The sequence below is a fragment of the Drosophila eugracilis genome, unplaced genomic scaffold (genome assembly GCF_018153835.1).
Source record: "Drosophila eugracilis isolate 14026-0451.02 unplaced genomic scaffold, ASM1815383v1 contig_2154, whole genome shotgun sequence".
Classification (NCBI taxonomy): Eukaryota; Metazoa; Arthropoda; class Insecta; order Diptera; family Drosophilidae; genus Drosophila; species Drosophila eugracilis.
In genome coordinates, this window is record NW_024573038.1 from 12,548,665 (window position 1) to 12,569,166 (window position 20,502).

The 20,502-nt window shown below is 34.5% G+C and overlaps 9 protein-coding genes across 9 annotated transcripts in view; 8 read left to right on the forward strand and 1 right to left on the reverse strand.

Annotated features, from left to right (window-relative positions):
- LOC108104261 (synaptotagmin-5) overlaps positions 1 to 20,502 on the reverse strand; it is a 74,361-nt gene that overhangs the window by 27,333 nt on the left and 26,526 nt on the right. The window lies entirely within an intron of this gene.
- On the forward strand, positions 189 to 856 carry LOC108104271. Its single transcript, XM_017210222.2, has 2 exons — positions 189 to 631; positions 695 to 856. The coding sequence occupies exons 1-2, from the start codon at positions 314 to 316 to the stop codon at positions 782 to 784; spliced, it is 408 nt and encodes a 135-aa protein (XP_017065711.1). The 5' UTR covers positions 189 to 313; the 3' UTR covers positions 785 to 856.
- Positions 2,273 to 3,878, forward strand: LOC108104245. Its single transcript, XM_017210195.1, has 4 exons — positions 2,273 to 2,425; positions 2,484 to 2,606; positions 3,309 to 3,626; positions 3,686 to 3,878. Exons 1-4 carry the CDS (start codon positions 2,273 to 2,275, stop codon positions 3,848 to 3,850), a joined length of 759 nt encoding a protein of 252 aa, XP_017065684.1. The 3' UTR covers positions 3,851 to 3,878.
- On the forward strand, positions 4,873 to 5,528 carry LOC108104244. Its single transcript, XM_017210194.1, has 3 exons — positions 4,873 to 4,902; positions 4,984 to 5,301; positions 5,361 to 5,528. Exons 1-3 carry the CDS (start codon positions 4,873 to 4,875, stop codon positions 5,526 to 5,528), a joined length of 516 nt encoding a protein of 171 aa, XP_017065683.1.
- LOC108104270 lies at positions 5,938 to 7,249 on the forward strand. Its single transcript, XM_017210221.1, has 3 exons — positions 5,938 to 6,542; positions 6,606 to 7,166; positions 7,222 to 7,249. Exons 1-2 carry the CDS (start codon positions 6,225 to 6,227, stop codon positions 6,768 to 6,770), a joined length of 483 nt encoding a protein of 160 aa, XP_017065710.1. The 5' UTR covers positions 5,938 to 6,224; the 3' UTR covers positions 6,771 to 7,166; positions 7,222 to 7,249.
- LOC108104269 lies at positions 8,429 to 9,331 on the forward strand. The gene has a single exon (XM_017210219.1). It carries the CDS (start codon positions 8,627 to 8,629, stop codon positions 9,149 to 9,151), a length of 525 nt encoding a protein of 174 aa, XP_017065708.1. The 5' UTR covers positions 8,429 to 8,626; the 3' UTR covers positions 9,152 to 9,331.
- On the forward strand, positions 10,451 to 11,112 carry LOC108104243. Its single transcript, XM_017210193.2, has 2 exons — positions 10,451 to 10,896; positions 10,960 to 11,112. Exons 1-2 carry the CDS (start codon positions 10,579 to 10,581, stop codon positions 11,110 to 11,112), a joined length of 471 nt encoding a protein of 156 aa, XP_017065682.1. The 5' UTR covers positions 10,451 to 10,578.
- Positions 12,449 to 13,227, forward strand: LOC108104242. The gene is made up of 3 exons (XM_017210192.1): positions 12,449 to 12,505; positions 12,561 to 12,878; positions 12,938 to 13,227. The coding sequence occupies exons 1-3, from the start codon at positions 12,449 to 12,451 to the stop codon at positions 13,112 to 13,114; spliced, it is 552 nt and encodes a 183-aa protein (XP_017065681.1). The 3' UTR covers positions 13,115 to 13,227.
- On the forward strand, positions 13,511 to 15,690 carry LOC108104241. Its single transcript, XM_017210191.2, has 3 exons — positions 13,511 to 13,567; positions 13,622 to 13,939; positions 14,006 to 15,690. Exons 1-3 carry the CDS (start codon positions 13,511 to 13,513, stop codon positions 14,168 to 14,170), a joined length of 540 nt encoding a protein of 179 aa, XP_017065680.1. The 3' UTR covers positions 14,171 to 15,690.

Below are 20,502 nucleotides of genomic sequence, written 5' to 3' on the forward strand. Positions count from 1 at the left end.
TTTAATTTCCGTTCTATAAAAGCTGAATTAGGCATTTATAATTTTGTGGAAAAAAACCTTTAAACCAAGTATGTGTCAGACCATTTATATTAATAATGACAGGAAAATGATTTAGATTTTAATATTACTTCTCAAATGATTTTTTATATTTTTCCAGTCTATTTCATTTTTAAAAATACGTCTGCCTTCAGAGGCATTTAATATGCGGATCAATATAGTCGTTTGTGCTTTCTTTGGATTGTTTTTTACTGAAATTTGCGTAGGTTTATAACAGCAAACATTTTCAAATAATTTTTTAGATTTTTTTTTTTAGATGGCAGTCGTTTTTAAGATGACCAACTTTGTGTGTGAGAGCTACAATAAGTCGTGGTTCGAGTTTCATAATTGTCGTCTGAAAGCCATAAGTCGAGACAAGGTTATACTAAACATGAACGGCACAGTTCTGCACCCAGTTTATAGTGTACAAACTCATGGTAAAATTTATAAAAGAGAAAGTGGTTTCAAGCCCTGGCTGCTTGACACCAAAGTCGACGCTTGTCGTTTTATGAGACGAAGATATGATCCTTTCGCCAAAATAGTCTACAGTCTCTTTCAACCGTTTACCAATATAAACCACACGTGTCCTTTTGTGGTAAGCTATCATTCTTTCAATATTGAAATAATTAACAATAATGTTAAATATGTATTTTACAAGGGACCACAGATTCTTGAAGGATTTTACCTGAAGCCCGAACTGCTCCTTCTACCGTTTCCAACTGGCCAATATATGCTGGCAATTACATAGGTGGTTCTTCGACAAGAAACTGCAGTTTGATACAAACGTGAGCTTTTTGTTCGTAGAGGATTTTTCGAAACAGAAATGATAAACAAAAACATAACATTAAATACAACTTATAATCTAAAACTGATTAAAAGATTTAATGATGAAATATAAAAATATTAATGGCACTCCCCCATTAATATTAATATAATACCACTTCCAAAAGCATACAACATCCTTAGCCAACCAAATATCAAGAATGACGAAATGTCAATAAAAGCTAACGACGAGGGACCATCTGGCGAAAGAAGTAGAAGGACAGAGACTAATAAGGCAAAGAGAAGAAAATCAGAGAATGAAGTAGAAAACGACGAGCGAAGAAGCAAGAACACGAGAAACGAGCAGGAGTATTCGAGAAGATCTGACGAAGTGGAGACGTGCTCAAGCGCTATGATAACGGGATCTACATATAACAAATAATTCGTTTCCATAGCCAATATTTAATGGAGTAAAAAATATAATGCATCGAATATTTTTGTAGAATATATTGTAAATATTATATTTTTAATAGCTTAAATGCTAAATTAAGAATTTAAAAGAATTAAAATTGTTCACTTGATTGCTTTTCAAATTTGAGCTGTTTACTTGATCGTTAAAAGTAAGTCTGTTCTCAAAAACTTCCAGTATGCGGTTCGATTTAGTCGGTTGTGCGCTTTGCGGATTTTTGTTAACCGAGTTTAGTGTAAGTTAAACAAGCACTTTATAAAATTTTCATATTATTATAATTTATTGAAAATTATTTATAATGCTTAGATGGCGGTTATTTTCAAGCTAGCAGACGTGGTCTTTGAGAGCTACAATAAGACGTAATAATTGTCGCCTGGAGACCAAAGGTCGAGATAAGCTTATAATATCCATATTAATGATAAAATCCATTAAAGGAAAAATAGTTTTATGCCTTGGCTGATTGACACCAAAATAAATAAAAAAAAAATCATATGCCTGTTAATAATAAATTAGGGTTATAATGCTTAGCATGATGATTTACCAACAGATGGCTTTATTAAAATTATAGTTGACTATAGATTTATCTTAATTTTTAAATGCAAAATGTAGTCATTATTAACCCCCAATAACTACTTCTATTACCGATCAATAATTGCCAACTGAATGGCTTTTAAATTTTAGTTTACCATTAAATTGTTAATGTTGGGCTTCCCTTCAAAAGCTTCCAGTATGCGGTTCAATATAGTCATTTGTGCGGTCGTGGGTTTGCTTTTAACTGAATTTACTGTATGTTAACAAAAATTGTATATTTTCAAATTAATTTTCAGTTAATTTGTTTAGGTGGCGGTAGTTTTCAAGATGACAAACGTCGTGTGTGAAAGCTACAATAGTTCGTGGTTTGTGTTTCATAATTGTCGCCTGAAGGCCATAAGTCGAGACAAGGTTGTATTTAATATGAACGGAACAGTTCTACATCCAGTTTATAATATCCAAATTCATGGTAAAATGTATAAGAGGGAAAATGGTTTCAAGCCCTGGCTGCTTGACACTAAATTTGACGCTTGTCGTTTCATGAGACGACAGTATGATCCCTTTGCCAAATTAGTCTACAGTTTCTTTCAACCGTTTACCAATATAAACCACACGTGTCCTTTTGAGGTGAGCTATCTTCCTTCAATATTGAAATAATTAACAATAATGTTAAATATATTACAAGGGACCACAGATTCTTCAAGGATTTTACCTGAAGCCCGAACTCTTACTTCTTCCATTTCCAACTGGCCAATATATGCTGGCCATAAGATGGTATTTTGACAAGAAACTGCAGTTCGACACAAACGTAACCTTTTTGTTCGTAGAAGATTTATTAAAACAGAAATGATAAAGAAAAACATTACATTAAATACAAATTATAATCTAAAACTGATTTAAAGACTTAATGATGAAATATTAAAATATTGATGGTTAAAATAATACCACTTCCAAAAACAACGTAATACCTAGAACGACGAGATGTCAATAAAATCTAACTGAAGAGTGGCCAACTGGCGAAACAGGTAAAAAGAGGAGTGTGAAGAAATTAACGACGACGAGTGACCATCTGGTGAAAGATGAGGAAACCACGGAGAAAAAGTAAAACATTTTTTGAAACAATTAAATCGATTATATAAAAAATGAAGTAAAAATTAGAATCAGAAACTTATGTTTAAAAGTTTTTATGCTGAAATAGTCATAATATGAAAGTATAAACAAGTTTTTTATTCACCACTCTAAACTCAATATGCATATGATTTGCTCACATGGTTTTAGATTATCTTCTTCATTTTTAATTGCAAAATTACGCCATTATGTGGTTTAGCTTTTTGCCTTTTTAAATGTCAAGTTACCATTCGGTTATTCACATTGGGCTTCCCTTCAAAAGCTTCCAGTATGCGGTTCAATATAGTCATTTGTGCGGTCGTTGGATTGGTTTTAACTGAGTTTACTGTATGTTAACAAAACAATTTAAGTTTTCAAATACATTTTCAGTTCATTGGTTTAGGTGGCGGTCGTTTTCAAGATGACCAACTTTGAGTGTGCGAGCTATAATAAATCGTGGTTCGTTTTCCATAATTATCGTCTGAAAGCCTTAAGTCGAGACAAGGTTATACTTAACATGAACGGAACAATTCTGCAACCAGCTTATCGTATACAAGCTCATTTTAAAATTTATAAAAGGGAAAATGGTTTCAAGCCCTGGCTGCTTGACTCCAAAATCGACGCTTGTCGTTTTATGAGAAGAAAGTATGACCATTTCGTCAAAATAGTCTACAGTCTCTTTGAACCATTTAGCAATATTAACCACACCTGTCCTTATGTGGTAAGCTATTATCAATTTATTAGCCTTTGGCTTAACAACATTTTAAAATATTTTTATAGGGACCACAGATTGTTGAAGGGTTTTACCTGAAGCCCGAATTGTTACTTCTTCCGTTTCCAACTGGCCAGTATATGTTGGCCATAAGATGGTATTTTGACAAGAAACTGCAGTTCGACACAAACGTCAGCTTTTTGTTTGTAGAAGATTTTGGAAAATCCAGATGAACATATTTTTTAGATAATATTTTAAATGACTAAATGCTAAAACAGGAAATTATTAAAAATAAAAGTATAAAAATTATTCGCTGTATCATTAAAAGTTGCCGCTTTATGGGTTCTTTAATTTGAGCTCTGAGAGACTATAATGGGTACTCATAATTTCGTACATTTTAAATTGTTTTTCTAACCCTTAAACAACATCTATATGCCGGACTATTGATCAGTATAATGACCTGCCTGATTTTGCATATTTTACCCGTCTATTTCATTGCTAAAAATAAGTCTGCCCTGAAGAGCTTTTAATATGCGGCTTAAATTAGTCGATTGTGCTTTTGTTAGATTATTTTAGACTGTATTCTGAATTCTAAAACAACTTATATTTGTGAATAATTTCTTAAAATATTTTTTGATTTGTTTTTAAGATTACAAACTTTGTTTGTGTGAGCTATAATAAATCAGATGGGGAAATATAACACACTTTCTACTACTTGTAGTTACCGGGATCTCAGCGTTTCTATAAAAAGCTAAAACCGTCTTTTGAGCTTAGTGAGCGTAAGAGTGGGCGTGGTCGCATAATGTTACCTAACGATGCGCTGGCATTTCAAAATTCTAAATGCTTAATGCCAACTTTCTATCACTAACAGTTTCTGAGATTTCAGCGATTTTATTTTTTCGTGATTAGTGGGCGTTATGGTGGACATGGCAGGATGCTGCTTAAGGAACTCAAGAATATACATGCCCAATACCAACTTTGTATCTTATAGTTTCTGAGATTTCTGCGTTTATATGGACAGACAGAGAGACGGGTGGACATGGCTTAATGGACATCGCTATTGATTAAAAAGATTTCATTGAGCACTCTAAACACTATATGCATATGATTGCTCACTTTTAGATTATCTTCCTAATTTCTAAATGCAAAATTAAGTCATTATAAAAACTTTATAAGTATGGTCGTTTAATGACTTTTTAAGTTTCTGCATACCATTTGATTGTTCAAATGGGGCTTCCTTTCAAAAGCTTCCAGTATGCGGTTCAATATAGTCATTTGTGCGGTCGTTGGTTTGCTTTTAACTGAATTTACTGTATGCTAACAAAAATTTTACATTTTCAAATTAATTTTCAGTTAATTTGTTTAGGTGGCGGTAGTTTTCAAGATGACAAACGTCGTGTGTGAAAGCTACAATAGTTCGTGGTTTGTGTTTCATAATTGTCGCCTGAAGGCCATAAGTCGAGACAAGGTTGTATTTAATATGAACGGAACAGTTCTTCACCCAGTTAATAATGTGCAAGCTCACCTTAAAATTTATAAAAGGGAGAATGGTTTCAAGCCCTGGCTGATTGACTCCAAAATCGACGCTTGTCGTTTTATGAGAGGAAAATACAATCCTGTCGCCAAAATAGTCTACAGTCTCTTTCAACCGTTTACCAATATAAACCACACGTGTCCCTTTGTGGTAAGTCATCATCACTTTAATATTTAAATATTTAATAATAATGTTAAATATATCCCTAGGGACCTCAGGTTATTGAAGGATTGTACCCGAAGCCCGAACTCTTACTTCTTCCATTTCCAACTGGCCAATATATGCTGGCCATAAGATGGCTCTTTGACAAGAAACTGCAGTTCGATACAAACGTCAGCTTTTTGTTTGTAGAAGATTTATTGAAACAGAAATGGTAAAGAAAAACATTACATTAATGATGATGAAATGATGAAATAATGATGAAATATTAAAATATAGATAAGGGAGTGGTTAAAATAATACCACTTCCAAAAACATACAAAATCCCTGGACAACGTAATATCAAGAACGACGAGATGTCAATAAAATCTAACTAAAGAGTGACCAACTGGCGAAAGAAGTAAAAAGAGGAGTGTGAAGATTAAAGCGACGACGAGTTGCCATCTGACGAAAGAAGTAGAAAACGACGAGCGAAGAAAGAAGAACACGAGGAGGAGTATTCGAGAAGATCTGACGAAGTGGAGACGTGCTCAAGCGCTATGATAACGGGATCTACATATAACAAATAATTCGTTTCCATAGCCAATATTTAATGGAGTAAAACATATAATGCATCCATATTTTTGTAGAATATATTGTAAATATTATATGTTTAATAGCTTAAATGCTAAATTAAGAATTTAAAAGTATTAAAATTGTTCACTTGATTGCTTTTCAAATTTGAGCTGTTCACTTGATCGTTAAAAGTAAGTCTGTTCTCAAAAACTTCCAGTATGCGGTTCGATTTAGTCGGTTGTGCGCTTTTTGGCTTTTTATTAACTGAGTTTAGTGTAAGTTAAACAAGCACTTTACATATATTTGGAAGATTGTTTCATATTATATTAATATTACTGTAAATTACTTATATTGTTTAGATGGCGGTTAATTTCAAGATGACAAATGTCGTGTGTGAGAGTTACAATAGGTCGTGGTTTGTGTTCCATAATTGCCGCTTAAAGGCCATTAGTCGAGACAAGGTTATATTTAATGCGAACGCAACAGTTCTGCATCCAGCCAATAGTATCCAAATACATGGTAAAGTTTACAAAAGGGAAAATGGTTTTAAGCCTTGGCTGATTGACACTAAAATCGACGCTTGTCGTTTTATGAGAGGAAAATACAATCCTGTCGCCAAAATAGTCTACAGCCTTTTTCAAACGTTTAGCAATATAAACCACACGTGTCCTTATGTGGTAAGCTATTATCAGTATAATCTTAATTTGATTTACAATAATTTAAAACGTATGTATTTCTAGGGACCACAGATTGTCCAAGGATTTTACCTAAAGCCCGAACTGTTACTTCTACCGTTTCCAACTGGCCAATATATGCTGGCCTTAAGATGGTTTTTCGACCAGAAACTACAGTTTGATACAAACGTTAGTTTTCTGTTTGAAGAGGATTTTTCGAAATCCAAATGATAAGTTTATAAATCTGATTTCAAAAGTGTTTATGCTGAAATAGACAAGTCAATAATACTGGACGATCTTATCAATGAATGCTAACATCTCGGGATGTATGTATAATAACTTCAAAGTCAGTCACGTCCACTTTTGCTACATTCTTACTTTGTTATTCAAAATTGTTTAGGAAGTAAATATTAAATTAGGATAATACGGCCTAGCATGACGTATTGGCTACAGCTTTTTCTTAATTTTTAAATGCCAAATTTGGGCAACATTTCCGGCCATTAAATGCCCGCTCAATGTTAGTTTAATATTTGGATGTTCAAATTGGGCTTCCTTTCAAAAGCTTCCAGTATGCGGGTTAGCTTAGTCATCTGGGCAGTCGTTGGATTGGTTTTAACTGAATTCAGTGTATGTCAACAAAATATTTAAAATTGTCAAAAACATTATTAGATCATTTGTTTAGGTTGCAGTCGTTTTCAAGATGACAAACGTCGTGTGTGAGAGCTACAATAAGTCACGGTTCGTGTTTCATAATTGTCGCCTGAAAGCCATAAGTCGAGACAAGGTTATATTTAATATGAACTCAACAATTCTTTACCCAGTTAATAATGTACAAGCTCGTTTTAAAATTTATAAAAGGGAGAATGGTTTCAAGCCCTGGCTGATTGACGCCAAAATCGACGCTTGTCGTTTTATGAGAAGAAATTATGATCCTAGAGTCAAAATAGTCTACAGTCTCTTTGGACCATTTAGCAATATTAACGGAACGTGTCCTTTTGTGGTAAGATATAATCACTTCACTTAATTAAAATGATAATTTATAACTTGAAATGTTTCTTTAGGGACCTCAGATTATTGAAGGATTTTACCCGAAGCCTGAACTGTTACTTCTACCATTTCCGTCTGGCCTATATAAGCTGGCAATAAGGATGTTCTTTGACCAGAAATTGCAGTTTGATGTAAACGTCACTTTTCTTTTTGAAGAAGATTTTGGAAAATCATAATGAATATATTTTGTAGATACTATTTAAATGACTTCATGCTAAATTATGGCATCATTAAAACAATAAAAGTAAAAAAAAACTGTTTGTGGTACCTTTAAAAGTTGCCGCTTGATGGGTTTTTATGTCCGTTACTCGCAGAGTAAAGGGGTATATTCTATTCGTTGAAAAGTATGCAACAGGTAGAAGGAATCGTTTTTGACCCTATAAAGTACATGATCAGGATCAAAAGTCGAGTATATTAAACAATGCCATATAAGAGATACATTGTTGAGATTAAGCATGCAGATTCTCGGGGTTCCTGCGCAAGTTTATTTCAGCATTCTACCACGCCCACGCCCATAACGCCAAATAATCACGAAAAATTTAAATCGCTAAAATGTGCTGGACCATTGATCATTATAATGACCTGAAAATTGGTTAGTTTTTCTATATTTGTTGCGTAATGATTTTTTTTATATCACCCGTCTATTTAATTCTTTACAATAACTCTGCCCTGAAACCAGTTTATCAATTTACATATATACAAGCCACCATTGTTTTACTCATATTATTAAAATTCTAACAATATTTTATTGACCACTTTAAACTCAATATGCTCATTCGATTTTAGATTATCTTATTTATTTTTAAATCCAAAATTAAGTCATTATAAAATCTTTAAGCATGGTCGCTCATTTTAAATTTTAGTTTACCATTACATTGTTAATGTTGGGCTTCCCTTCAAAAGCTTCCAGTATGCGGTTCAATATAGTCATTTGTGCGGTCGTTGGATTGGTTTTAACTGAATTTACTGTATGTTAACAAAAACTGTACATTTTCAAATTAATTTTCAGTTAATTTGTTTAGGTGGCGGTAGTTTTCAAGATGACAAACGTCGTGTGTGAGAGCTACAATAGTTCTTGGTTTGTGTTTCATAATTGTCGCCTGAAGGCTGTGGGTCGAGACAAGGTTGTACTTAATATAAACGAAACAATTCTTTACCCAGTTAATAATGCACAAGCTCACCTTAAAATGTATAAAAGAGAAAATGGTTTCAAGCCCTGGCTGCTTGACACCACAGTCGACGCTTGTCGTTTTATGAGACGACAGTATAATCCCGTTGCCAAAATAGTCTACAGTCTCTTTCAACCGTTTACCAATATAAACCACACGTGTCCTTTTGTGGTAAGCTATCATTCTTTCAATATTGAAATAATTAACAATAATGTTAAATATGTATTTTACAAGGGACCACAGATTCTTGAAGGATTTTACCTGAAGCCCGAACTCTTACTTCTGCCATTTCCAACTGGCCAATATATGCTGGCACTAAGATGGTTCTTTGACAAGAAACTGCAGTTCGATACAAACGTGAGCTTTTTGTTCGTAGAGGATTTTTCGAAGGAGTAATAATAAATACACTTAAAGTCTGCACAAAAATTGAATAAATAAATTGATTAAATCGAATATTAAGTACAACTTAAAATCTGAAACTTATTTTAAAGATTTAATGATGAAATATTGTAATATTGATGTGGAGTGGTTATGACAATACCACTTCCAAAAACATACAAAATACCTAGGCAACGAAATACCAGAAACGACGAAATGTCAATAAAAGCTAACTAAGAGTGACCATCTTTCGAAAGAAGTGAAAAGAGGAGTGTGAAGATTAAAGCGACGAAGAGTGACCATCTGGTAGAAGAAGAGAAACCACGGCGATGATTAAAACGAAGACGAAAAGTTCAAAGAAGGAATTATAAGCAAAGGAAAAGATTAAGCAAAAAACGAGAAATTCAGCAAAAGAAGTAGAAAACGACGAGAGAAGCAACTTGACGAGATGGCACGGGAAGATCTGACGAAGTGCTTACGCGTTATGATTTAGGAATCTGAATATAAAAAATAAATCGCTTTTATAGGAAATTTTTAATGGAGTAAAAAATATTATAAGCAAAAATATATTGTACAGATTAATTTTTAATAGCTTAAATGTTAAATTAAGAATTTAAAAGTATTAAAATTTTACTTGATTGCTTTTCAAATTTCGGCTTTTTACTTTATCTTTGAAAGTTAGTTCTGTTCTCAAATACTTCCAGTATGCGGTTCGATTTAGTCAGTTGTGCGCTTTACGTCGAAGGTATGATCCTTTCACCAAAATAGTCTACAACTTCTTCAACCGGTCACCAATGTAAACCACTGCTTAAATATTTAAAAACTTAATAATAACTTTAAATATATTAATAGGGAATTCAGATTCTTGAGGGTTTTTACCTAAGGCCCAAATTGCTCCTTCTGCCGTTCCCATCTGCCCGAAATGCTGGCACTAAGATGGTTCTTCAACAAGCAACTCCAGGCCGATACAAACGTCAGCTATTTGTTTGTAGAGGATTTTCCGAAACAACATTAAATGAAACTTATTGTCTATAGATGATGTTTTAATTCTTTAACTGTAAAACCTAAAAAAAAATGTGTTTGTTGTGCCACTAAAAGTTGTCGCTTTATGTTTTTTTAATTTCAGGTCTATAAAAGCTAAAATGGGCAATTATAATTTTGTGGAAAAAACAGATTATATATTTTTTGTAACCTTTAAACCAAGCATGTGTCAGACCATTTATATTTATAATGACATGAAAATAATTTAGATTTTAATATTTGTTGACAAATGATTTTTTATATTTTTCCCGTCTATTTCATTGTTAAAAATAAGTCTGCCTTCAAAGGCATTTAATATGCGGATCAATATAGTCGTGTGTGCTTTCATTGGATTGTTTTTTAGTGAATTCTCGGTAGGTTTATAATAGCAAACATTTTCAAATAATTTTGTAGATTTTTTTTAGATGGCAGTCGTTTTCAAAATGACAAACGTCGTGTGTGAGAGCTACAATAGTTCTTGGTATGTTTTCCATAATTGTCGCCTGAAGGCTGTGGGTCGAGACAAGGTTGTACTTAATATAAACGAAACAATTCTTTACCCAGTTAATAATGCACAAGTTCACCTTAAAATGTATAAAAGAGAAAATGGTTTCAAGCCCTGGCTACTTGACACCAAAATCGACGCTTGTCGTTTTTTGAGACGAAGATATGATCCTTTCGCCAAAATAGTCTACAGTCTCTTTCAACCCTTTACCAATATGAACCACACGTGTCCCTATGTGGTAAGTCATCATCACTTTAATATTTAAATATTTAATAATAATGTTAAATATGTATTTTACAAGGGAACTCAGATTATTAAAGGATTTTACCTGAAGCCCGAACTGCTCCTTCTACCGTTTCCAACTGGCCAGTATATGCTGGCCATAAGATGGTTCTTTGACAAGAAACTGCAGGCCGATACAAACGTTAGCTTTTTGTTCGTAGAGGATTTTTAAAACACAATTGATACATGATATCGAACGGTCAATGCAAAATATGAAAGTAAAACATTTTAAATTGATTACATAAAAAACTAAACTAAACGAAAATTAATTAATAATATATACATATGTATGTACAATGTATTTCCATTTATCACAAAACTGGTTTAAAAAAAAGATAAGTTTATACTTTTTATAATATCTAATAAAGCGTGAAATGAGTTTTTAACCGAAACGAAACGATTAATATAATAAGCCTGCGTTTGATAAGCAACAAGCCATATAAAGTTTTTAAAAATAAAATAGAGGTCAAAAGTACTTCCAGAGAATAGGTAACTATTTTATTATTAGCTAATTATGCTAAAAATCATATTCCTAAATATTTAAGAAAGCCGTTTAATGTGTTGATATCAATTACTCCTAACATATTATAATATACATGTATGTACATCGTGAAAAGTATGTTATGGTTGTAGGAAAACGTTTCGGACCTCTTAAAGCACCCCTGCTCAGCGCCTATGCTCTGATTGCTGATTTGTTTTTGTAAATGCTCGAAGCATAGGGACTTGCTCGTCCATCAGCTTTGAGCGCTCGCAGCGATATTACACTAACAATTTTTCGTTTTCCTCTTTTCACCTCATTCCATCGCCAAACGCCATACAATTTGTTCTTGTTCTTCCTGGCACATCTTCGAACACTTGCACTGGAATTCATTCCTTATAACTTCTGTTTGGAATTTAGAGTATATTTCGCATTTGGCGGGATAGTAAAATGAGTAATGAAATGTTTCTCTCAGTGCACAGCTGCAAGTCAACACAAAAACGTCACTAAATTTGTGCACGTTTTCATGTATTTGTGTTAGTAAATGCTCTGCCGTAAGACGATTTTGAGCACTCCTTGCCTTAAAATAAATACATATGGTACATATTCTTGTTCACGATATCTGTATAGCCACGCACATTCTGATATGCCCGTCTTATAACGATTTAATTTATTTATATATTAATTACTTTTCTAGGAATCACTGATTTAGTACGTTCCTATGTCTCCGCTCTTTAGCTTTGAAATGCCAAGTTTTTTGTACGTACATATGTACATTTGTTTGATGTATTGTACATCATCATAATTGTGAAATAAACAAATCATTAAAATACAAATTACAGTTAATTGAAAAAGATTTTCTCATTTCCGATAAATAAAGGAATACGACCTTTGGGCACTTCTAATGTTTCAAAAAAACATTATTAATGCATTAACTGTGTACAAATTTTGGAGATTGCTTAATGATTTTTCACATTTGAACTGCCAATTTTATTGATAAAATTATGAATGCTTCTCAAAAGCATTCAATATGCGGATCAGTTCAGTCATTTGTGCTCTCGTTGGATTGCTTTTAGCCGAATTCAGTGTATGTAAGCCAAATATTTAAATTTTTGGAATACATTTTTAGAACATTTCTTTAGGTGGCGGTTGTTTTCAAGATGACAAACTTTGAGTGCGAGAGCTACAATAAGTCGTGGTTCATGTTCCATAATTGTCGCCTTAAAGCCATAAGTCGAGACAAGGTTAATCTAAATATGAACGGAACAGTTCTGCATCCAGTTTATAATATAGAAGTTCATGGTAAAGTGTATAAAAGGGCAAGTGGTTTCAAGCCCTGGCTGTTTGACACCAAAATCGACGCTTGCCGTTTTATGAGAGGAAAATACAATTCTGCCGCAAAAATAGTCTACAGCCTCTTTCAACCGTTTACCAATATTAACCACACATGTCCCTATGTGGTAAGCTATTATCAGTATAATGTTAAGTTGATTTACAATAATTGGCGATATATTTGTAGGGACCACAGATTATTGAAGGATTTTACCTGAAGCCCGAACTGTTACGTCTACCGTTTCCATCTGGCCAATATATGCTATCCTTAAGATGGTTTTTTGACCAGAAACTACAATTTGATACAAATGTTAGTTTTCTCTTTAAAGAGGATTTTCCGAAACAGATGGCTGTATTAATATAATAAAGTTAGCTATCGGTAGCTGAAAGTATATTAAGTTTAAAACTTTTTAACAGTATTGGGTATCTGACAGTCTACTATTCCTTTTTTCTCATTTTTCAATCTAAAATTAAGTTAAATTTAAAATTTAGTTTACTATTTTATTGTTAAAATTGGGTCTTCTAGTACAGTACAGTCTAGTAATTTGTGATTTTATTGTTCCGATAAGTGATTGGGTATGTGCTAGTCGACTATAGCTTTTTCCCAATTTTGAAATCATAAATTTAGTCATTATTAAAACTCAATTAATGTTTATGTTTCTACTTAATCGGCTGACCATTAATTGTTCGCTTAATGACTTTTAAATATGAGTTTACCATTTGAGGGCAAAAATTGAACTTCCTTTCAAAAGCTTCCAGTATGCAGTACAGTCTAGTATTTTGTGCTCTCGTTAGCTTATTTTTAACAGAGTTCAGTGTAGGTTAATGAAGTATTTAACTTTTGGACTAAATATTTAGATCCATTACTTAGGTGGCGGTTGTTTTCAAGATGACAAACGTCGTGTGTGAGAGCTATAATGAAACGTGGTTCATATTCCAAACCTGTCGCCTAAAGGCCGTGGGTCGTGACAAGGTTGTTTTTAATATGAGAGGAACGATTCTGCAACCAGCATCGCATATACAAACTCATATTAAGATCTTCAAACGAGAAAATGGTTATAAACCCTGGCTCATTGACATAAAGCTCGATACATGCCGTCATATGCGAACCAGCTATGATCCTGTAGCTAAAATAATCTTTGGCCTCTTTCAACAATTTAGCAATATTAACCATACTTGTCCCTATGTGGTAAGTTGTCTTCACTTCAATTATTCATTTGATTTACAATAATTGGGAATATATATTTTTTTTCAGGGACCACAGATTCTGCAAGGATTTTACTTGAAGCCCGAACTTCTGGGTCTTCCGTTTCCAGGTGGCCAATATCTGTTGGCCTTAAGGTGGTATTTCGATAAAAAATTGCAGTTTGACACCAACGTAACCTTTTTATTTGTTGAGGATTTTATTGTTCCCAAATGAATACTACAAAATATTACATTATTTTTAAAGGTATTTATTCGAATTGTATCTGTGTATAAAATGTAATATTTAACGGCTATTATAAACACATTTCCAATAAAGTAATTATTGTTCAATCACGCGTTACCTTTAAATGAACTAAATATTTTGGATTCACTGTACCATGGAATGAATAACAAAATAAGAGAAAAATTGCATAATTATACATTTGATTTTCTATTCCGATTAGTGGCTAGTAGATTCACTTTCTTTAACTTATTCAAAGCCCACATTTCCCCCCTTGCCCCCTTGCACATGGCAAAAAAAGTTCTTGGCCCAAAACATCAACAGAGAGCTTAGCTTGTTGCTGGCTGCACATTGGCCTCTGTATGTTTTCCCTCTCTATGCGCACTTTTCCCGCTTTTGCCATTTTCCTGGGGCTTTCGTTTCCCCTGCTTTTGGTTTTATTTTTTCCTTGGCCGTTTTTGTAATTCTTTTTTAGCAACAAGTTGCTTACATTTCGTAAGCCCGCCAGGCCACCTGTGACAGGGACTATAACCCATTTTTTTGGGTTTGGGGTGGAGGGAACGCGGGCAAAGTGGGTGGAATAGTGAGTCAGTGGCTTGCCATTCGGCAACTGGCGAAAACTGTCAATGTAGTCGTCGTCGACGCCTTTGCCCTGCAGATATGCTGGCATATTTATTTATGTCCTCTGCCAGTTCGCTGTTCTCGACTTGATTTCATTTCATCTCAGCCAGCTTTTTTTTTTCTTTTTATTTTCACTTGTTTTTGTTTTTTTGTTTTTTTTTTGGGTCTTTTAATAACAAAGCCATGGCTGTTGTTTTCTCGTCTTCGTTGTATTTTTGTCGTATATTTTGACTGAATTTAGGCTTTGGCAGATGTTTTTCTTCAAGGGTTTCACATTCATTCCCCATAAACGCCAGAATCAACTCTCTCCATCTCAGCCAAAGACATACCTTTAATCTTAAAGATTAGACAATAAAGAAAGGCGTTTTTTTTAGCACCTCTTTCTTAGCTTAGACAACTCATTTGCCATTTTCACTCCAAAAGTTCATTCACTTTTTAGGCCTATCATTTGCGGGTGTGTGAACTTTGTTCTTTGTTTTGATTTTATTCTAAGGGCAAAAGTTTTGTCTAGCATTTAAATTTCGAATGCCTTTAATGCTTTTTATTTTTTTTGTTTTCCTTTCACATATACAACATATACATAAATATCTTTCTGAATGCCATATGCCATTTGATTGTGTATGTTTTAAGCTTTTTATATAATTGAAATCCAGACACGTGCCACTCAATGCGTATGCTGGCAATAAATTCAGTTTCACTTGTAATCTATACGCACATAAACAGATCGTTATATATATTCTATATATATATTTCTGTATGTTGATTCCAGTCCATATGTAAATTCACTTGGCCATTGGGGTTCTTCCTTTGGGGCCAAAAGGGAAAGGACAATGTCCTCACAGTGTGTAGGCGCCTCCTGGCATATGCTACAATCATAATTACATCGTCCTGAGCAGATAGTCCTGTGTGTGTGTGTTTAGCTTTTTCTTCTTGCTTCGGTGTCTTTTAACACTGAGAAAAATTTTATTAAAAATTCATATAAATGTGTTTATGATAGAGTAAAGAGAAACCTCTTTTTCATTTCTTAATAACTCATTAAAAGTTGGCAAGAAAATCAATTTATATTATACAGCTTTAATAATAGTTAATAGTTAATAGTTTTCCTCTAAGTGTATTCTCTTTCAACGCCTCAGTTGCATAACGAAGCGACAAAACTCATTTTAAACAGGCGCCACTCAACGACTGTGGGGCGCCACAGAAATTGCTCCATCGTTCCGCTTCAGACCCCTGGTTGTTCCCAGGTCGCAATACCGGCCAAGTCAACGTGCTGATGATGAGCCCAGTACGATTACCAACAAGTTCATTAAATACAATGCACAGTATGCCCAAGGACGATGACGTGCTGGCTCCAGATATCCTTCGTGGTCCACCGATTAAGGGGGGGTGGTGGTAAACGTATGTCCTCCTTGATAGGAAACTGCTTAGCTGATAGGATGCGGGATAACTGCGGGATGCTTAGCCAAATTGAAATCTTTTTTGAAGGTATAATTATTGGAAACTGACATTCTTCGAAATAATTGAAAGAGTATTTAGGTAACTTAGTTAACAAAACAATAGGGAAACTTTAATGAAATTTTGAGAAGGAAAGCTAGTGACTTGTTTACCAAGAAATGGAATTTCTTCGTATTGGTTTCCTTTATTTGTAAGTCCCAGCACGGGCTATTGATTATTTTATAATGGCTTTAAAGGACTGACTTTGTGCTAATTAAACCGTTTAAGTAAGTTATTATTGGACGTTTAAATATAAGTCAAGTTACCTTTTTATTATGAACTCTTCAGCCACAAAGGAGCTCTTAGGAGAATCCCTAATTTATAATTTTCTTTATTAGATCATCAAAAGTTTCTTGGGGTTCCCAATGGTTACTTGACCAAGTCCAAGAGGAAAATCCAAAAACCGGAAAAGAAAATGTCGAAAATAACCGCTTTAAGTGCGGACAACTTTATGGCTTCACACATCCTGTGACCTAAAAAGCACTCCAAGGAGCAACAATGTTTAGAGGCCGCTTTAATGGGTCAATTAGCTGGTTCCACATATCGCGCTTAAGGCAGAAATTCCCGATTGCGTGACCCAGGAACATCGACATTCTAAGGGGCGAATTTGCCATAAATATGTGTGCCTAATCTAGGTCAAAATAACAAGGATACCGGAAGCCTATTTCGCTGAGACTAATTATTAAAAAAAAAAAAAATAGGCAAGAGCAATAATAAACTCAATTTAGTGGCAAAGTGAAAACTCATTTTGAAATCTTGTTTACCTTGGCTTGACCAGCAGAAAGAAACACCCAGACTATACACACAAATACATAAGCATATACGGTTAATTTATTTATTTTGGGTGCACGCTTTTATTTGCATAAGCTTAAAGGATTTCGTATTGCGAGCTTAGATTTACCTTAGTCTGCAGTTGTTTTATTACCCATCGCATGGCAACCCAATGGCCCCCAAAAGTTTAACCCTGAAAGTGAGAGTGCCCCCCCAAAAAGCTTGAAAGCTTCTTTAGAAGGAACTTAATGTCCCGCAAGCTTGCCTTAAAGAAATGTACTAAAATTTAGTCAGAAAAAGTCTACAAAAGCTTTTTAGTATTTTTAGTTTTAGATTTAGTATTTAGTATTTCCTTGTGGTGAATTGAAAAATTGAAAAATATTTAAATTAAACACCTGAGACCACAACCGTTGCACCACAGGGTAGGACTTTCTTTGCCTTGGCGACAGTCTGTCTAGACAAGAATTCTAGAGTTTTGAACACCTGACAAATTTCTTCTACTTTCAGGTAGGCGGGCAATTTTCAATGGAATTTCATTTGTTCTAGCCAGAAGCGTTTGCCCTAATGATCTTTTAACAGGCCCAAAGAACCTGAGGGAATTTCCCAGCCTTGATGCAGGCAGTGCAACGCATTCATTCATGAGACCAATTCAAGAAAAGAAAGATTCCACTTTAAACTGAAGAGGTTCTGCACTTGAGGCTGTATTCATTCATGAAGTGTCTGCCACGCGGGATATCGAAACAGCAAGGAATTTGTGAAATCAGCGGGTGATTTGTTAGTTGGCAAGACATCTGGTCAAGAAGAGCACGAAAAGTGGTACATACAGGGAAGAGGTGTATGCAAATTTGTTTACAGAAACTATTTTGGGAAAACGTTGGTAGATTTTAGCATTTTTTTTTAAATTAAAACTTGTACTTCTCCCTTTTCAATATTGTAGTTTTCTTTCAAGACGTCTGAAAAGTGTTTTATACCTCATCTTACTACCAATTAATTTTGTTCCCATGCAATTTCCTCTAATACACTCCCAATATCCACTCGACTAGTTTTAAATGCTATCTCTGATTTACTAAAAATCAATTCAATTTTCCTATGATAAAAATCAAAAGAGCCCACGCAACAGATTTTGGCACAACAATTTTCGCTACGCTCCTTGAATGAATTTGCGAAAAATAGAAGAAGATCCTGAAAGGAGTCAAGGAGTCCTACCTGCTGATGCAGCACTTGAAACTCAAGAGCCGAGCTCTTCAGCTCAAGTGGAAAGAGGCGCACACTTGAGCAAAGAACACCGAATGGACTCCAGTAGATAACGATCGTATCCTAAGATCAGGTAGAGTGAAGTTCCAACATTATATTTTTTCGGGAATTGCAAAGGGAATGGAATACAGAAATTCCGTTTAAAACCGCCGACTGGGCTATTTTGCCCATTGGCATTCCGATTTCCATTTTCGGACCGAAGCAGACCCAGAGGGGCGTAGGTGCAATTGCGTTTATTAGCACCGCACCCCTTGGGATCGGACAAAGGGATGAGTTAGTCCTCGTTTCGGTTCCAAGTTAGAGGGCCCATTGAGAAATTGTTAGCCGTTCTGAATGAGTCGGCTTTGGGCAGGTTTTTTGTTGCGCTTGATTCGTTTTGGGTTTGTCACTCATCTCGTTTTTTTTTACACAAATCGCTGCTATATCTAAGATGATAAGCATCAGTTGGCATTATTAATTTGTGCAATTTGAAGTGTCGTGGGAAATGCTTAAAAAACTCTCCCCACTCCTCTGTAAAATGCATTCTTGATTAATTGAAGTTTTTAATGAGTCGGCAAAAATAATTTGGTGTCATCATTTTGCGGTTCAATTTTGGTGGCAGACCACACATTTCGCCTAGGGACATCTTTTTTTTGCCTTGCGGAACCAATTTATTAAAAGGATCTCTTTAATGTTGCGGTAATGTCTTGAAGTATTCAAGCATAAAGAAAATATCTAACATTACTTCAGGTATTTTTGTACTTATCGCAAAGTTCTAAACAAGAAATTTCACTTTTTATAAACTAATATGTTATTTTCCACAAAATACAGACAAATATTTTTCAAATTCTCAACAAAATCCCAAGGAACCTACCCTTCCATAATACATATCTTCTTATCCTAACAACCATCATATAGGGCTGCTACTCACTAAGCTCCTCTAACAATCATCCTATGACAGATTTGCAAACGAGATTTCACCAGAAAACATTTCCTATCCCATAATTTGTCAGGCCTGTCGACTTATCGGCCATCCGAGCAACTCAATTTTTGCACATTTTATGCCAAAAAAAAAAACGGAATGAAGCCGTTGAGATGTGTGAAAAATTAAATCTGACAAATTTCCGGTTCGGTATTTACTGATTTCTCTATGAATGTACAAATTCTGTAGCTTATTTTCTGGTTGAAAGGATTAAGAACAGGAATCGAACTAATGAAAAATATTTAACAATTTCTTTAAGCTCTTGGGCATCAGTAAAATTATGGGCAGCAATATCCATGTCCCGCATGGTCGTAGTTTCCCTCCTTATCCATATATGTATATATATCCTAGAACATATATTAGGGCAGATTCATTAGCTCCTTTGAACCTCCTTTGAATCCCAAAACGTCGCCTATTCGGGTGCCAAGTTGAGGTTGAATTTTTCCATCTCCTGGCGAGTTCTTTTCACCAGCATGTCAATAACACTTGAATAGATCTCCGAGGGCACGGTATTCTTCGCTTCCTCAATCTCGTTAACTTTCCTGTCTCTGTAATATTTTAGCAGGTCTAAACAGAATTTGATAGATTCATCAGTGTGCAGCGTCACAGGCGGTAAACGCTTAAGTTCCTTGAACAAGTCAGCAAGACGATTGGTGGCCAGCATATAAAGCAGGTTTAGACCAATAAACTTGGACATATGCTTCGAAGATTCCAAGTAGCAATAATCAAAGTAATAAATATTCAAGTGGGCCATGTAACGCTCAAAAGCAGCATAGTCCTTGATGGTAATACTTCGCTCTACATTGGTTTCAAGCTTCTCTCGGAATTTAATTAGATGTTTCAGTAAATTTGTTGAATTGTTCGGCTCTTTCTCTCCTTCAAATTTGCAATTCGTTAGCTCCATTCTCAAACCATGCAGCATTTTGGAGCACTGGGCAGTATTTGGGGCAGGTTTCTTAAGCTCGTTAAGCACAGCGGTATAGCGATTTGACATGATGTTAAATCCAAGTTAAATTTACGGCAATCTCTAACTTTTTAGAGAAATTTGATTCGTTTTAAATGACAAAGTAATTTCTGACAGATATAGTGTCAGTCTGTTATTACAAAAATAGTCAATGGTTGCCACATCGGTTGTGCACTTATTTGGTATATTTCAGTTTTTTAAAGAGCTTATCGATAAATTGGAATGGGCCGTAAAAACATTTAAATAACTCATTAAAAAGTGAAA

Coding starts and splice junctions, on each gene's coding strand:
- LOC108104242 (XM_017210192.1), top strand. CDS start 12,449: ATGCGGATCAGTTCAGTCATTTGTGCTCTCGTTGGATTGCTTTTAGCC. Junction 12,506..12,560: donor TGCTTTTAGCCGAATTCAGT/GTATGTAAGCCA, acceptor ACATTTCTTTAG/GTGGCGGTTGTTTTCAAGAT. Junction 12,879..12,937: donor ACCACACATGTCCCTATGTG/GTAAGCTATTAT, acceptor ATATATTTGTAG/GGACCACAGATTATTGAAGG.
- LOC108104244 (XM_017210194.1), top strand. CDS start 4,873: ATGCGGTTCAATATAGTCATTTGTGCGGTC. Junction 4,903..4,983: donor ATATAGTCATTTGTGCGGTC/GTTGGTTTGCTT, acceptor TAATTTGTTTAG/GTGGCGGTAGTTTTCAAGAT. Junction 5,302..5,360: donor ACCACACGTGTCCCTTTGTG/GTAAGTCATCAT, acceptor ATATATCCCTAG/GGACCTCAGGTTATTGAAGG.
- LOC108104243 (XM_017210193.2), top strand. CDS start 10,579: ATGGCAGTCGTTTTCAAAATGACAAACGTCGTGTGTGAGAGCTACAAT. Junction 10,897..10,959: donor ACCACACGTGTCCCTATGTG/GTAAGTCATCAT, acceptor GTATTTTACAAG/GGAACTCAGATTATTAAAGG.
- LOC108104245 (XM_017210195.1), top strand. CDS start 2,273: ATGTATAAGAGGGAAAATGGTTTCAAGCCCTGGCTGCTTGACACTAAA. Junction 2,607..3,308: donor AACTGCAGTTCGACACAAAC/GTAACCTTTTTG, acceptor TCATTGGTTTAG/GTGGCGGTCGTTTTCAAGAT. Junction 3,627..3,685: donor ACCACACCTGTCCTTATGTG/GTAAGCTATTAT, acceptor ATATTTTTATAG/GGACCACAGATTGTTGAAGG.
- LOC108104270 (XM_017210221.1), top strand. CDS start 6,225: ATGGCGGTTAATTTCAAGATGACAAATGTCGTGTGTGAGAGTTACAAT. Junction 6,543..6,605: donor ACCACACGTGTCCTTATGTG/GTAAGCTATTAT, acceptor ATGTATTTCTAG/GGACCACAGATTGTCCAAGG.
- LOC108104269 (XM_017210219.1), top strand. CDS start 8,627: ATGACAAACGTCGTGTGTGAGAGCTACAATAGTTCTTGGTTTGTGTTT.
- LOC108104271 (XM_017210222.2), top strand. CDS start 314: ATGGCAGTCGTTTTTAAGATGACCAACTTTGTGTGTGAGAGCTACAAT. Junction 632..694: donor ACCACACGTGTCCTTTTGTG/GTAAGCTATCAT, acceptor GTATTTTACAAG/GGACCACAGATTCTTGAAGG.
- LOC108104241 (XM_017210191.2), top strand. CDS start 13,511: ATGCAGTACAGTCTAGTATTTTGTGCTCTCGTTAGCTTATTTTTAACA. Junction 13,568..13,621: donor TATTTTTAACAGAGTTCAGT/GTAGGTTAATGA, acceptor TCCATTACTTAG/GTGGCGGTTGTTTTCAAGAT. Junction 13,940..14,005: donor ACCATACTTGTCCCTATGTG/GTAAGTTGTCTT, acceptor ATTTTTTTTCAG/GGACCACAGATTCTGCAAGG.